Source organism: Polyodon spathula, unplaced genomic scaffold (assembly GCF_017654505.1).
Source record: "Polyodon spathula isolate WHYD16114869_AA unplaced genomic scaffold, ASM1765450v1 scaffolds_1433, whole genome shotgun sequence".
NCBI lineage: Eukaryota > Metazoa > Chordata > Actinopteri > Acipenseriformes > Polyodontidae > Polyodon > Polyodon spathula.
Window position 1 is genome coordinate 62,121 of NW_024472913.1, and position 12,880 is coordinate 75,000.

The window sequence follows — 12,880 nt, forward strand, 5'->3', positions numbered from 1 at the left end:
GAAGTTCAGTAAAATAATGAATGTAGCATAATGCAATCTGTTAATGATATAGTGATATTTATATAATGACCGATATTTCTGAAAAATTGGTTATGCAATTAAGCACATTACAAATAATAATAATAATAATAATAAAGACCAGAACTACCAATATATTACTGATACTAACATTGTATTGCTCAGTAAGTAGTCCAGTCTGTCGTCTTCGACTTTGGCTTACGTGGATCTATTTTTGCTGCCCTGCTAATAGCTGAAATCCATTATGCCCCGCACACTATTCTGTCTTCTGCTGGTGCACCCAACAGCACATCACTCAGCTGCCATTGCAAATTCCAAAGTTTAACGAGAGCGCTTTTTGACCGCCAGTACGGCAGCGCCGTACTGTGATGACATCACATGAAAATAAATAAATTGAGCACCGCCCCCTCAGGAAGTGTGTAACAGCTGACCAGAGCACAGAGGCACAAATAGTCTCTAAGTGGTAAAGTTACTCGATCGGTTACTTAGTGCATTTCATTTGATATAAAAGCCACGAACATTCTCCATTGTTCGACAACAAGCAGGTCAGTGCAGCAGGCGGTTGTGCAATTAGAGTGTTTTTATAGTCACGGGGGGTTTAAGTTCGCTTTGTTTGGTTTTTTTAAGGTTGTAAAATATGGTACGCTGTCAGTGATGTGATTGATTACTGCACAATCACTACGGACAAGACACTTTGTAGTTCACCCACACAATCGTATACGTTATCTAACATCTGTTAGATAGATAATATGTTAAATACCATTTTAGATAACCCAGTGTGTTGTTCATCTGCCAAATGTTTGCATGTTAAGCTTTAATCATTATAAACAAATAAACAAGAAACTATAGTTCAGGGCGGTGAGCGTCGTTGTTGAAATAATAATAGCAGAGTTAGTGTAGAAATAAAAGTAACATAGTTTGATAGTGACAGTTAGCAAGCAAACGTGTGGCAGAATGTTCTGTTTTTGAGTGTGCGAGTCAAAATGTGCATTACCCCAAGATGGCCAAGCTACATCGTGTCTCTTTCAGATGTGCATTTCTTTTTCTGAGCTAAAATCATTTGCCATTGCCCGGGCAACCTCGTTTTACGCGTACCACAGTACAGCACCACACCTGTGCAGCCGGCTTGACACACACAACCCTTGTAAAGGCATGCCCTGTTGGGAATTCCAGTAGTGCCCAGTATTGGGTTAACCCGAAAAAGGTGTTTAGTTTGTACCACTGCTGTGCAAATTACCACTAGAGTGATCTGATTTCGTTGCTATCGGTTACTGCACAAAACAAATTCTTAATGTAGTTACCTGTTTCTCTTTAAAATATAAGGCCAGTAAAATACTAATATTTCTTTCTTGGGAGCTGTTGTTAAGATACTGGCAGTGCCAGCCGTCAGTCTTTTTCACTGGCATCATACTTCTGCTGTTGGAAACTGCACTGGCTCTAGTCACATAGGCAAATTATCATTTGACTTTATTACCTCCCTAATCGTTTTTAACAGGTATTACCTGGTAAAGCAAAAAGATGTATAGTCGTGCAAAAGCAAGGGCTTGCAGGCAATTTTTTTTTCAGGGAGGTAACTTTTTATTTGCTTTATTCTTAATTAAAAAATAATTTAAAAAAATCATAAAAACTATTTGGTTTGTAACTCCACGTTATATTTTCTTGTAGTTGTATGCAGTTGCAGTGTAAAGATTCCCTGTGCCCTGACTGGAATGCTCAGAAGACCTGTACAGCTACTGACTGGAAACTGAGTAAAGAGCAAGGCATTTTCAAACCACTTTTACCTAAACCAGGTATGAGAAGAAGATATTATCCTTCATCAACCTTTTTGTTTAGTCCATGTAATTTGCTAATATCAGCGAGGCGCACATTGTTTTAGAACCTGCATTTCAGCACAGGCTAGTAAATAGATATATTACATTTTTGCATCATCTAGAAATTTGGGATTGAGACATAATTAAAAACATTGAAAAAAACTATATGAACATAACTTTTATTTAAGATCATGTAATGAAAGAAACTTTAAAATGATATTGCAAAAGTTGGTTAAATCAATGTTCTATTGTTAGTGACTCTGCATATAATGCACAGTTCACAGCCTACCTCTGTAAAGCGCTTTGTCATGGTGGTCCACTATGAAAGGCGCTATATAAAAATGAATATATTATTATTATTATTATTATTATTATTATTATTATTATTATTATTGGTGATGCAAAACATTTAGCCCTAGCTGTACTGTGTAATACAACTGAACACTGCATAGACTTTACAACGCACTTACTGATTAAAGGTTCTGTCTCCAGCCCTGTATATTCAATTCATAACCATGTTTGCTTCTAGACAGTCACAAACCAAGCATGCCCTCTCTGTTTCTTTTTCAGAGGAGAATGTCACGTCAGCTGCATGCTCGCCGTATTGAAGGAGTGGAAAAAAATATTTGGTAATCCTCCTTGTGGCTATGTTGTGGATGCACGCGTTACTTCTGTGAAACAGCCCACGATGCGTGTTGATGACAGTTCTTGGATTCTCTCATCCCTTGCAGGTTGGAGTTTACCCAGCTAGCTGCTGATTGCAAGGCTGTAAACCTCGGCCAGGGGTTTCCAGATTTCTCACCTCCAGACTTTGTGAAGAAAGCCTTCATACAAGCGACTGGGGGAGAAGACTTCACTCTGCATCAGTACACCCGGGCTTTTGTAAGCACAGTCCAGTGGCTTCACTAAGTGTTCAGGGTACAGGAGTGCAATTCTCTATTGAAAAGCTGTGCCTTGCTAATAGTTTGCTATGGATTGTACTGTTGTGCTCTTCTACATTTTATTATGTCCAGTGTTTCTCAGATTATAAATCTTTTCATGTACTTGCTGTATATGCTTGCCGATGCTATAAATTCACTCAGATAATAGGAACTGTCCCAAGCCTTGCACTCGTGTTCCATGTTGCACATAGGAAACTATTACCTTGAGCACAGGAAGTGATTGGGAAGTACTTCCATCAAATTTGTATACTGAATCAAAGGAAAAAATAAAGAATGAAAAAAATGTAGATCAACAGTGAAGTTGGGGACTGAATGCTAATTATAGGACGTGTTTTTTTTTTTTTTTTTTTAATTCTCTGGTTGACAGTGTCCTTGTCTCCACAGGGCCACCCTGCTCTGGTGAAGATTCTGTCTCGATTCTTTGGAAAGATCATGGGAAGGCAGATTGACCCTCTAGGAAATATATTGGTCACAGTGGGGGCCTACCAGGCTCTGTTCTGCACGTTTCAGGCACTGGTGGATGAAGGAGACGAGGTGAGCATGGCTGGAAGAAATTCACTTTATGAAAGTGCTTAAAAAAGGACCAGCAAGCATGATAAATAATGATATAAACCAAGATGAACAGAAACAAAAATGATCCAGGTAGTTTGTACCATGGATACCTAATGCATCTCCTTCTGTCCAATGCAGGTGATACTTATAGAGCCATTTTTCGATTGTTATGAGCCGATGGTGAAAATGGCTGGGGGCCGTGCTGTGTACGTGCCACTGAGACCAGCAGTAAGTACGGTGTAGCCAGAACATTTCAGAAGGCAGTTTGTGTTTCTGCTGTAGGTTGTATTATTGTTAATTCACCCTGGTGTTCAATAATCCCCATCACAAACCTTGTTTTGTATCAGAAAGCAGCGCAGGGGGGCGCACTGTCCAGCAGTGACTGGCTCTTGGATCCTGAAGAGCTGGCTAGCAAATTCACCAAAAGCACAAAAGCCATTGTTCTGAATACACCAAACAACCCACTGGGAAAGGTAATGAAACATCTCCTGGTAATGCACGATATAACGATCGAAGTAACACGACAGATACTGTGTATACTTTAGTACTGTTAAGTAAAATCATCTGAAAAAAAAAACATTTTGTAGTTTCCTGTATTAAGAAATATGTGAAACAATTATGAATTTAGAAAAAAAAACAAAAAACATCCAATTTAAATTTGAACAAAAGCAGTCTCATTTCTCATTTCTTTTACGTGATAGTAGCTCATCAATGTATATCATGATGCATATCATACTGTGACCTCACGATGTATTGCATCTTGCATTACTTTATCTTGTGTCGAAGCAGCTCATCTGTTTGTGTCACGGTGCTTATTGCACTGTATTTCTTTTAACTGGGCTATCCCCGTCACTGACTGTCCTCCTCACTAGCATGGACTCTCCCTGCTGCCTGGGTTCTCTTCTCTGTCTGCTCCAGGTGTATAAGCGAGAGGAGCTGCAGGTGATTGCAGACCTGTGTGTGAAACACGGAGCTCTCTGCATCAGCGACGAGGTGTACGAGTGGCTTGTTTACGACGGTGCAGAGCATGTTAAAATAGGTGAGAACCAGCGCCCTTATCACCTGGAGGAAACGCAGACATTTCAGCGTTCTCTTTGTACCTGCTTTACCGGTTTGGTTTGATCAACCTGTACTGCACCTTGAAAAACTGCAGTATCAACGATTCACGCTGGATTGCTTTAATGCAAGGATTACCCCTGTGAGCGGTTAATGCAGTCCAGGGGGATTCCTTGTTCTGTACAATATTCTCATCCAGACGGGTTATAGGGTGATCAAATCAGAGTGATGTTCTTTTAAACGTTTTGCACTGGCTTTTTGCAGCCCAGGGATAGCAAGGATTTAATACAAAGTTTTGTTTTAGCAGCAAATTTTTTCTTATGAGTGAAAGGTGATTGAGTTATGCAGGAGGCTACATATTTGAATCTTTGTGGGGTTTTTTTTGGTGAAGCAGCTTGGGATGTGTTGGCATGGTAAGTCAGGTTTGTTGCTGCTGCTAATCAAGTCCAAGGGATATGGACACTGTATAAATGGCATTGCTATTCAGCGGGCTGTCTCTCTGCCTAGCCACCCTGCCTGGGATGTGGGAGCACACGATCACAATCGGAAGCGCAGGGAAGACCTTCAGCGCCACAGGATGGAAGGTGAGAGAAACTAAAAATGAACTTAAAACCCAACAACCGTTTGAATACAAGGTAAACAATAACACCATAAACTGGTGAGCTTCAATACTTCTGAAATACAAGAGCAAAAGTGAGCTAACAATTGACCGGCACTAGCCTTTCAACCCATTTCAATGGTTTTGTCATCGCTAGCCCTGTGTTGTTCATTCTTTTGTGAGTGTTGAGAAGTCTGCAAAGTACAAAATAACAGTGTGAACACTCAACTGAAGGTATATAATTGTAACGGTGAGAACCACTGACTTATAGGTTGATCTCATCCTGTACCCTTCCAGGATGAGACACAGCTGGATTTTTTCTGAGCATTTGACAGCACTGGGGCATTGCATTTGTTTAATGCAACCCTAGTGGATTCCCTGGGAGTTGACCATGCTAGTTGATTGATCCATTATACCCACTGTTCATATAAGAATTTTCCACTTGTGTTTCAGGTTGGCTGGGCAATGGGCCCTGATCATCTTCTAAAGCATGCAAAAACAGTACACCAGAATTGTGTGTATCATTGTGCAACAGCAGCCCAGGTAAGGATGACTCGAGGGATGTTCACAGGTTTTCTTCTAACTAGTCCGGGGATGGTAAAGCTTTTGTTTCTGTGTCTGTCCCAGGAGGCTGTGGCCCATGGTTTCCAGAGAGAGTTGGATTATTTTGGGAAGCCCGAGAGTTATTTCCTACAGTTCCCGCGGCAACTCCAGCAGAAACGCAGCCGCCTGGTGCAGAGCCTGCTCGCTGTGGGGATGAAGCCCATTGTGCCCGAGGGCGGGTACTTTCTGATCGCAGATATCTCCGCACTCAGTCAGTCTTCTTAACCCTGTCTATCTGTATGTTGTGAAACGGGAATTCAGTGAGAATGCTGCCAATGCTAGTAAGAGATAAGGGAGTGGAAATCCAGTGGAAACCAGGCTTACCGCTGTCTTGTTTGCTTGACTGCAAATGGAGCTTCCCTTTTAAAAGCTGCTGTTGTTTTCCAGAGGCAGACCTCCAAGACTCTAGCGATGCCGATCAAGAACCCTATGATTACAGATTTGTAAAGTGGATGATGAAGAATAAGGTGAGTGCACACTCAAAGGAGGTACCGTTATTTTGGTCCTTTGTTATCCTTCTGTTTTTGTCGATTCCATGCTTAACTCTTCCTTCTGATGTCTGATAGGGTCTGGCTACAATCCCAGTGTCTGCCTTTTACAGTGCTGAGCACAAGAAGGACTTTGAAAACTACGTCCGGTTCTGTTTTGTTAAGGTAGGATGTCTTTGAAAGGTTGCAAGCTCACTCACACATCTGCTCTCAAGGTCCTCTTGTGTCCTGTGGGCATTCAGTTTGTTCTTTATTTATAAATGCTGATTCTCCACAGCAGCACCTTGCCATCGGGGTCCGAAGTTATCTTATTGTGCGTGTTACAGTAAAGTATAATAGAAAATTAAAAAAATCATTGAAGGAAATGCAAAATTTCTGCAATGTTGCTGTTGTGTTGTTTTTGACCAGTTTAGTTGCACCTCAGTATTCCATACAAAAATAAAATGAATGTGTTAAACTGCAGTGAGTGCTGATGGCGTTTTTTTCAATGATTTTAAATGACAAAAGCTTTTGCACTCAGTTTTTTTTTGGGGGGGGGAGGTCTCTGTTCGGTCACGCTACAAAGAGAAATGGGGCATGCAAATGTAGATAGTACCCCTTTTTTTTTAACCTTGCCCATTTACTGTAAACGCTTAAAATTCTGAGGTAAGCTATAACAAGCAAGAATCAAAATGTTTGGAAAATTGCTGAGGCTTTCAACCTTTTTAAATAAGAACATTATTAAAACTGTGTGGGGCACCGTTTCAAGACCAGGTACCTGAACAATAGGGTTACTCAAATTTTAAAGTCATTTTTAAATCAAAGTATCAAGAAAAGCGTTGTTCTCCTTTTTGAAGCTCGGCTTTTAAAACTATCTGTTCTTGAACTCCTCAGGAGGACGCCACACTAAACGCAGCTGAGAAAATCTTGAAAGAATGGAGTCCACAGAAATGAGCGCCACATCTTTAAAAGGAGAAATCTGAAAAAAGATTTATCACTGTACTGTACAGTGCATTGTTGGGGTGCACAAGCATTTGTTTTCAATCATAATACAGCCCATGATGTACATTTTGTAGAACATGGATAGGGTTTAGTGAAAAAGAGCCAGACCCCTAACACACTGCGTCACCCTGCACACTGTCAACCCTTCTGCATCCACAGCAATTTCTCATTCTACTAAGTACTTCCACCTCTTTAAAATCCACATTTGTATGCACTCTATTCAATTCTACTGATTCTGTTTTGCACAAGAAGTACCTTTTATGTGACTCATAAAGAGAGCTTTAATGCATGTGGTAGAGAGCAAGCCAACCCCTTCCACCTGCCATCTGTAATTGCTTTAGCAGATGCTAAGAGGTGAAGTTTAATGAGAGTGGGTGCTGGTTGCCTGAAGATTATGACATTTACGTAATTTTTTTTTTGTCTGTATGCCATCCAAGATTTCCAGTGCCAGTGTTTGGTTATGTACTATCAATTGAGTGATTTGTGTACTGGCACTATTTTCTTCCCAAGTTTTAACCGTTTTAATGAAACCTGCACCAAAATTGTAATATGCAAAAAAAATAATAAAGCGACAATGAAGTATCCTACATGCTGTATACATTTTGTTTATAAAAATGGCTGTGTTATTGATATGGGAATGGCTAGTAATACAATACTAAAGGAGGGGTATTGTTTTGTGTCTGAAACTCTGAATGGTTATTTAAACACATTTGATTCACACTGTGGCTTACACTTACATTTATACTTTACACAGCCTGTATCTGCATAGTGACATACTGTATTGTCATCTTCTGATACTATGAAAACACTGTGCTTGTGTAAGATAAGACTGTTTGCAACACACTGGTGTCCTCAAGTAAATCCCTTTCCTGTGAGTTTTTTCTTGCAAGTTGTGATTTTTTTTTTTTCCAGAATAATTTTTTTTCAAATAATAATTCAATGTACTTCAGAATAAAACACACTCTTTATTTGTTTGTTGTGCAGCTCTAAATTGAGACTAGCGTTTCCTTGCCCCTCGCCTCTACTGTCCAATCAACCCTGCTTTCAAACCTGACACTTACACAGGAAGTACACATACCGGAAGTGGAAGCAGCATGGTTATTTGCGGTTCTTGCATTCTGTTTAAAGATGGATGAAAGTCCGCTGCTGAAGAAGCAGAAATTGGCAGAAAAGGTAGTTATTTACAAATACCAGCGTACACAAACCACTTCACATTACGGGTTACGAAGCCTTATAACAGGACGTGAATGGAAATAACGTAAATTAATGTACTAACTCAAAATTGCAGTCGTTTTCAAAGAAAGCTCCTGACAAGCGAAGCAAAACGACATTCATCATAATGTCGTATGTTTTATTTCTTTTCAGGGCCCAGAGAAGGTTGATTGGAAAAAATGGAAAGCAGAAAGTGAGTTCTTTGTAATTCGATTTTTGTTTTGTTTTTGTATTGTATGTTTCAAAACTAGATATAAGAACTTTAGATAGGCGGTAACGTTAAGAGCCCTAAGTGGGAATACCTTTTAAAACATTAATATTCAAAATGAGCTGTTCCATTCAAACCTGATGTAAATTCTTTCAGTCTTTACTTAACTGTAAGTCCAGGGATGGAAATAAGCCCCCCATTGCATAGCAGTTCGATCCATTCCTGGTTTTACTATGAGTTTAATAAGACACACCTGTGCTTGTTACCTATACACTGTGGCAAATGAAGCTTGCATTAAAACCTGGAATGGCTGAAACTGCTATGCTAGGACTCTTATTTCCAGACCTGATGTCAAATTGACACAGTGAGCTGAAATGGTATATAATACTGTAAGTGCTATGATTAAAATTGGTTTCAAAATCTTTGCTTGTTCTAGCGTTTCTCCTCCAGCAGTGCCAAGTGTGATTGCGTTTAAAGCCTTTGTAAATTTGGTTTGCAGGAAAAGAGAAAACAAAAAAACTAAAAGAAGCAACATTTTTAAAGACTCTGGAGAAGCAGAAGCGGAAGCAGAAAGAAGAGGAAGAGGAGGAGAGAAAAAAACAGTTACAAGAGGAGGAGATAAAGAGGAGAGGTAATGCTGCACCTCATTACACTGCTCATCAGCAGCAGGAGAACAGGATGTTAAGGAGCTCTCTGCTGTGATGACATTGTATTAAAAAAAAAAAAAAACACTGTGCAATTTTGCATCTTTCTAATAAGTTCTTATTTTCTGTGATCTGATCGCAGGCCGTCCGTACACAGTCAGTATAGCATTGCCGGGGTCAGTGCTGGACAATGCCCAGTCCCCTGAGCTGAGGACCTACCTTGCTGGACAGATAGCCCGTGCATGTGCTGTCTTCTGTGTGGACGAAGTCGTGGTGTTCGATGAGCAAGGGGATGACACCAAGTAAGCACGTACTGACCGGGATCATCGATCTGACTGTGCTTCATACGCTATTTAAATTGCTTGTATGTTTAAACTGCATTTTGGTTGAACTGGCATTAAATAAGCAGTCGCCCACGTACTGCTTTGTTTGATGTTAATAACAATGTCCACTGTGCTGCTTTTGAAACTGGTGGTTCCTCATGCACAGGTCCAGATGATTGAAGATGTATGGGGACCACTGTGCTGTATTTGAAACAGATGTTCCTTGTGCAGGGGGGGTTACACTTGTAGGATTCGGTTGAATGCAGGACTAAACGGGCAAATGGATGGCTGAAGGTTAAGTGACCCTGTTTTCTTCTAGGAGTGTGGTAGGAGAGTTCAAAGGGATTGGGAAGAAAGGACAAGCCTGTGTGCAGCTTGCTCGCATTCTCCAGTATCTGGAGTGCCCACAGTAAGTTGCACATTTTCCCTGCAGTTTTGGATATGGTAAGAATATTAGGTGGTGGTGTTAAACAAATATGGTATGTGCCTCACGGGCAGAATCAACAGTGTTAAAATGTGAATACCCAAATGCTGTAAAACTGCAGGTTTTGACGTATCCATTACAGTTAGAAAGTGCACACGTCTGCATGCTGAAAGTAATTGTAGCGAAGAAAATAATTTCATGTCTGTCTTGTACTTCGATCAGCAAGATACGTCTCAAATGTAACAGCGCACATGTATTTTCATTCCAAAACATGATATCTGGTACTGCTTTAGGTTAAAGGAATAGCTGTTCTATGTCTTATTCTTGGGTTGAAAGTATGGCTTGCAAACAGAGATTTCTTTAACCAGGCGTAGTACCATGTTTAATTTTTTTTTATTAATTTTTTTTAACAATCCCAACTTATGTTTTTATTATTGGCAGATATCTGCGGAAGTCCTTTTTTCCAAAGCATCAAGATCTACAGTTTGCTGGTAAGTTATATCTGCCATTCATTCATGTTCCGCACAAGGAGTTGCTACAGCTAACTATTGAATAATCCATTACTCACTCCTGCATGTTTGAGAATAGTTTTTTAACACTGACATGGAATTCACTCATTTAAAAAAAAAAATAGGAGCAATCAGATGGGGTCGTATTACTTGGGAATAGAAGAATGTTTTTGTGTTCTACTTGGGAAATAAGAGGAAAGAGACCCCCAGAAAGAAAGATTGGAGTCATTACCCCTTGGTTGTTCCTCCTCTAAGCTGTTTAATGGTGTGTTGCAGGTTTATTAAACCCCCTGGACAGCCCTCATCACATGCGGATGGATGAGGAGTCTGAATTCCGGGAAGGAGTGGTGTTAGACAGACCTTGTAAACCAGGGAAAGGGTCCTTCGTTAACTGTGGAATGAGGAAGGTACGTTCACAAGGAGAGGAGGAATCAAATGATGGGAGGGGGCATTTAAAAAAAAAAAAAAAAAAAAAAAAAAAAAAAAAAAGCAATTAGATAATTTTAAGCCTGATTTGCTCGGGACTAAAAATCAGGGGTCCTCAGAGTTTCAAAGCAGAGGACGTCTAGTGACCTCCCAGGCGTGGATTAGTTTTCATCAAGGAAAGTCGCTATATTTAAAATGCAGTGTGATGATGTGGCCAGAAAAGGCGCTTTTGTGCATAATTTGGCTACACCCAATCGTTGCGTTTTCACTGAACTGTAGAATCTCAGGGCAGGTCATACCAATTTTAATATTATAGTACGGTTTATTTTAAAGGCTGGTGTGTTGCTTTGAGGTGAATACCCCTGAAATGCTGGATTAGCTCCAACATGACTCTGACATGGCCGATTCGCACAGGAGTAAAACATTGAAAGTCCTGTAAAAAAAAATAAAAAAAAATTAAGTACCTGTTTCATGTGGTGATTTTTAGTACTGTAGTTAGTTAATCTGTATGTATTTATTTTTCCCTCAGGAGGTGCAGATAGACAGACAGCTTCAGGCTGGTCTTCGAGTCACAGTGCGACTAGACAAGAGCCAGAATCCAGGTATCGTCCCTTTGCAGAGCTGCTTCTGAGCAGACAGAATGCCTCTAGCATACAGTTACCTGCTTTCTTCCCTTGCGTTTAGCTATCGTCTCATTCTGTGTGTTTTTCAGAAAGCAGAGTCCAGAAGGGTAGGGTAGTGGCGCCTCATGTCCCGAGGACAGAGTCTGGTCACTACTGGGGCTACAGCGTCCGCTTGGCCTCTTGCCTCAGTAAGTGTTGTTGCTCCTAAATCTGTCTGCTTGTCACATCTGCTTTCCACTTCTGTGTTAAGAAATGTACCTGTCATGGTTTTTCTGCACACAGGTAAAGTGTTCACCGAATGCTCTTTCAAGGAAGGTTACGACTTGACAATTGGCACGTCTGAAAGAGGCAGTCGCGTGGACAGTGTAACCCTGTCTCCTTTCAAGTGAGCTTGAGATTCCTGGTTTCTCATTAAACAAGCACGAAGATGCTTTTCGCTGTGCTTCTCCTTACAAACATTCAGTCTCTGATTGGGTTAACCGTTCTGTGTGCATTGAAAAGCTGCGCGGTTTCCTTGCAGGCATGCCCTGATTGTGTTCGGGGGACTGCAGGGTTTAGAGGCCAGTCTGGACACTGACCAGAACCTGGACGTGACTGACCCCAGCATGCTGTTTGACCATTACCTGAACACCTGCCCAAACCAGGGCAGCAGGACGATACGCACAGAGGTATTACTTGAGTCTACAGGATTTAGCAGAGGGCAGTGTGTATTTTAATGATAGTAAAACTGAGGCCGATCTTCAAAATGTATAAACCTTATTTCATTGTGTTTGTTGTATAATTCAGCTGTCATTAAATCCCCCAGCTGGTAGTGTTTAGATCAGTAAACACCAATACATCTGTGCTGTTTGAAATACTGAACATTGCGACTTCATTAGTATACAGACGCCTTGCATTCCTTCAGTTAAATCCTGGTTCTTCCCTGTTTTTTAGGAAGCCATTCTCATCACGCTGTCTGCATTGAGACAGAAAATCGAAACAGCTGTTTGAAAATCTACTTCGTAAGATAATGTTTTCTTTCTTGAATATTCAGATTTTTCTAAGGCAGTTAAACTCTGTCTGTGAACCTACTTTTTGTAGAAACTTGCAGCTGAAAAGCTAAAATGACAGATCCCCCCCCCCCCCCCCCCCCCCAATATAACTGTGTTCCAGAATAGTGAGGTCAGGCGCAGGTATTTGAATATGATTATTCTAAAACAAAAATAAAAAATAAAAAATTACAGACTTTTGAAGTTGGGTTTCAGTGCTGTAGTGTCACTACAGCGCAATTCCTCATATACCTCACAATGAAGTTTGCAGAGAGTCCCCTTTTCTCTGGGTCTGTTTGAAATGGTAGTGTATTTGTGTAACATGTCTTCTCTACCCGTAAGTGGTACTGTGTATGAACTGCTGTTGACTGCTTTTAACAGTGTGTTTCACTGTGATTGACATTCGAAGACCTGTCACAGATTTGCTACTTTACA

At 40.6% G+C, this 12,880-nt stretch overlaps 2 protein-coding genes across 4 annotated transcripts; both read left to right on the plus strand.

Moving 5' to 3' along the window:
- The first annotated feature begins 434 nt into the window (after positions 1-434).
- Positions 435-7,635, plus strand: kyat1 (kynurenine aminotransferase 1). 2 transcript variants are annotated; one of them, XM_041242858.1, is made up of 14 exons: positions 435-563; positions 1,684-1,808; positions 2,400-2,458; positions 2,561-2,711; positions 3,155-3,304; positions 3,461-3,550; positions 3,670-3,795; positions 4,241-4,361; positions 4,886-4,962; positions 5,430-5,519; positions 5,604-5,790; positions 5,967-6,046; positions 6,146-6,232; positions 6,941-7,635. In XM_041242858.1, the coding sequence occupies exons 3-14, from the start codon at positions 2,406-2,408 to the stop codon at positions 6,998-7,000; spliced, it is 1,272 nt and encodes a 423-aa protein (XP_041098792.1). In that variant the 5' UTR covers positions 435-563; positions 1,684-1,808; positions 2,400-2,405; the 3' UTR covers positions 7,001-7,635. The 2 variants fall into 2 exon arrangements, with proteins under 2 accessions (XP_041098792.1, XP_041098793.1); XM_041242859.1 differs by having other exon boundaries at positions 1,684-1,766.
- A 477-nt stretch (positions 7,636-8,112) lies between these two features.
- spout1 (SPOUT domain containing methyltransferase 1) lies at positions 8,113-12,488 on the plus strand. 2 transcript variants are annotated; one of them, XM_041242860.1, is made up of 12 exons: positions 8,113-8,221; positions 8,414-8,453; positions 8,968-9,099; positions 9,255-9,414; positions 9,755-9,844; positions 10,301-10,350; positions 10,645-10,775; positions 11,324-11,396; positions 11,507-11,605; positions 11,700-11,802; positions 11,938-12,085; positions 12,351-12,488. In XM_041242860.1, the coding sequence occupies exons 1-12, from the start codon at positions 8,177-8,179 to the stop codon at positions 12,405-12,407; spliced, it is 1,128 nt and encodes a 375-aa protein (XP_041098794.1). In that variant the 5' UTR covers positions 8,113-8,176; the 3' UTR covers positions 12,408-12,488. The 2 variants fall into 2 exon arrangements, with proteins under 2 accessions (XP_041098794.1, XP_041098795.1); XM_041242861.1 differs by lacking the exon at positions 9,755-9,844.
- Positions 12,489-12,880: the final 392 nt, after the last annotated feature.

Excerpts from the sequence above, each read along its gene's own strand:
- kyat1 (XM_041242858.1), top strand. The coding sequence starts at position 2,406 with ATGTCACGTCAGCTGCATGCTCGCCGTATTGAAGGAGTGGAAAAAAAT. Across the intron at positions 2,459-2,560 it reads GGAGTGGAAAAAAATATTTG|GTTGGAGTTTACCCAGCTAG; the intron begins GTAATCCTCCTT and ends CATCCCTTGCAG. Across the intron at positions 6,233-6,940 it reads TCCGGTTCTGTTTTGTTAAG|GAGGACGCCACACTAAACGC; the intron begins GTAGGATGTCTT and ends TGAACTCCTCAG.
- spout1 (XM_041242860.1), top strand. The coding sequence starts at position 8,177 with ATGGATGAAAGTCCGCTGCTGAAGAAGCAGAAATTGGCAGAAAAG. Across the intron at positions 9,415-9,754 it reads GAGCAAGGGGATGACACCAA|GAGTGTGGTAGGAGAGTTCA; the intron begins GTAAGCACGTAC and ends GTTTTCTTCTAG. Across the intron at positions 11,606-11,699 it reads CCGCTTGGCCTCTTGCCTCA|GTAAAGTGTTCACCGAATGC; the intron begins GTAAGTGTTGTT and ends TTCTGCACACAG.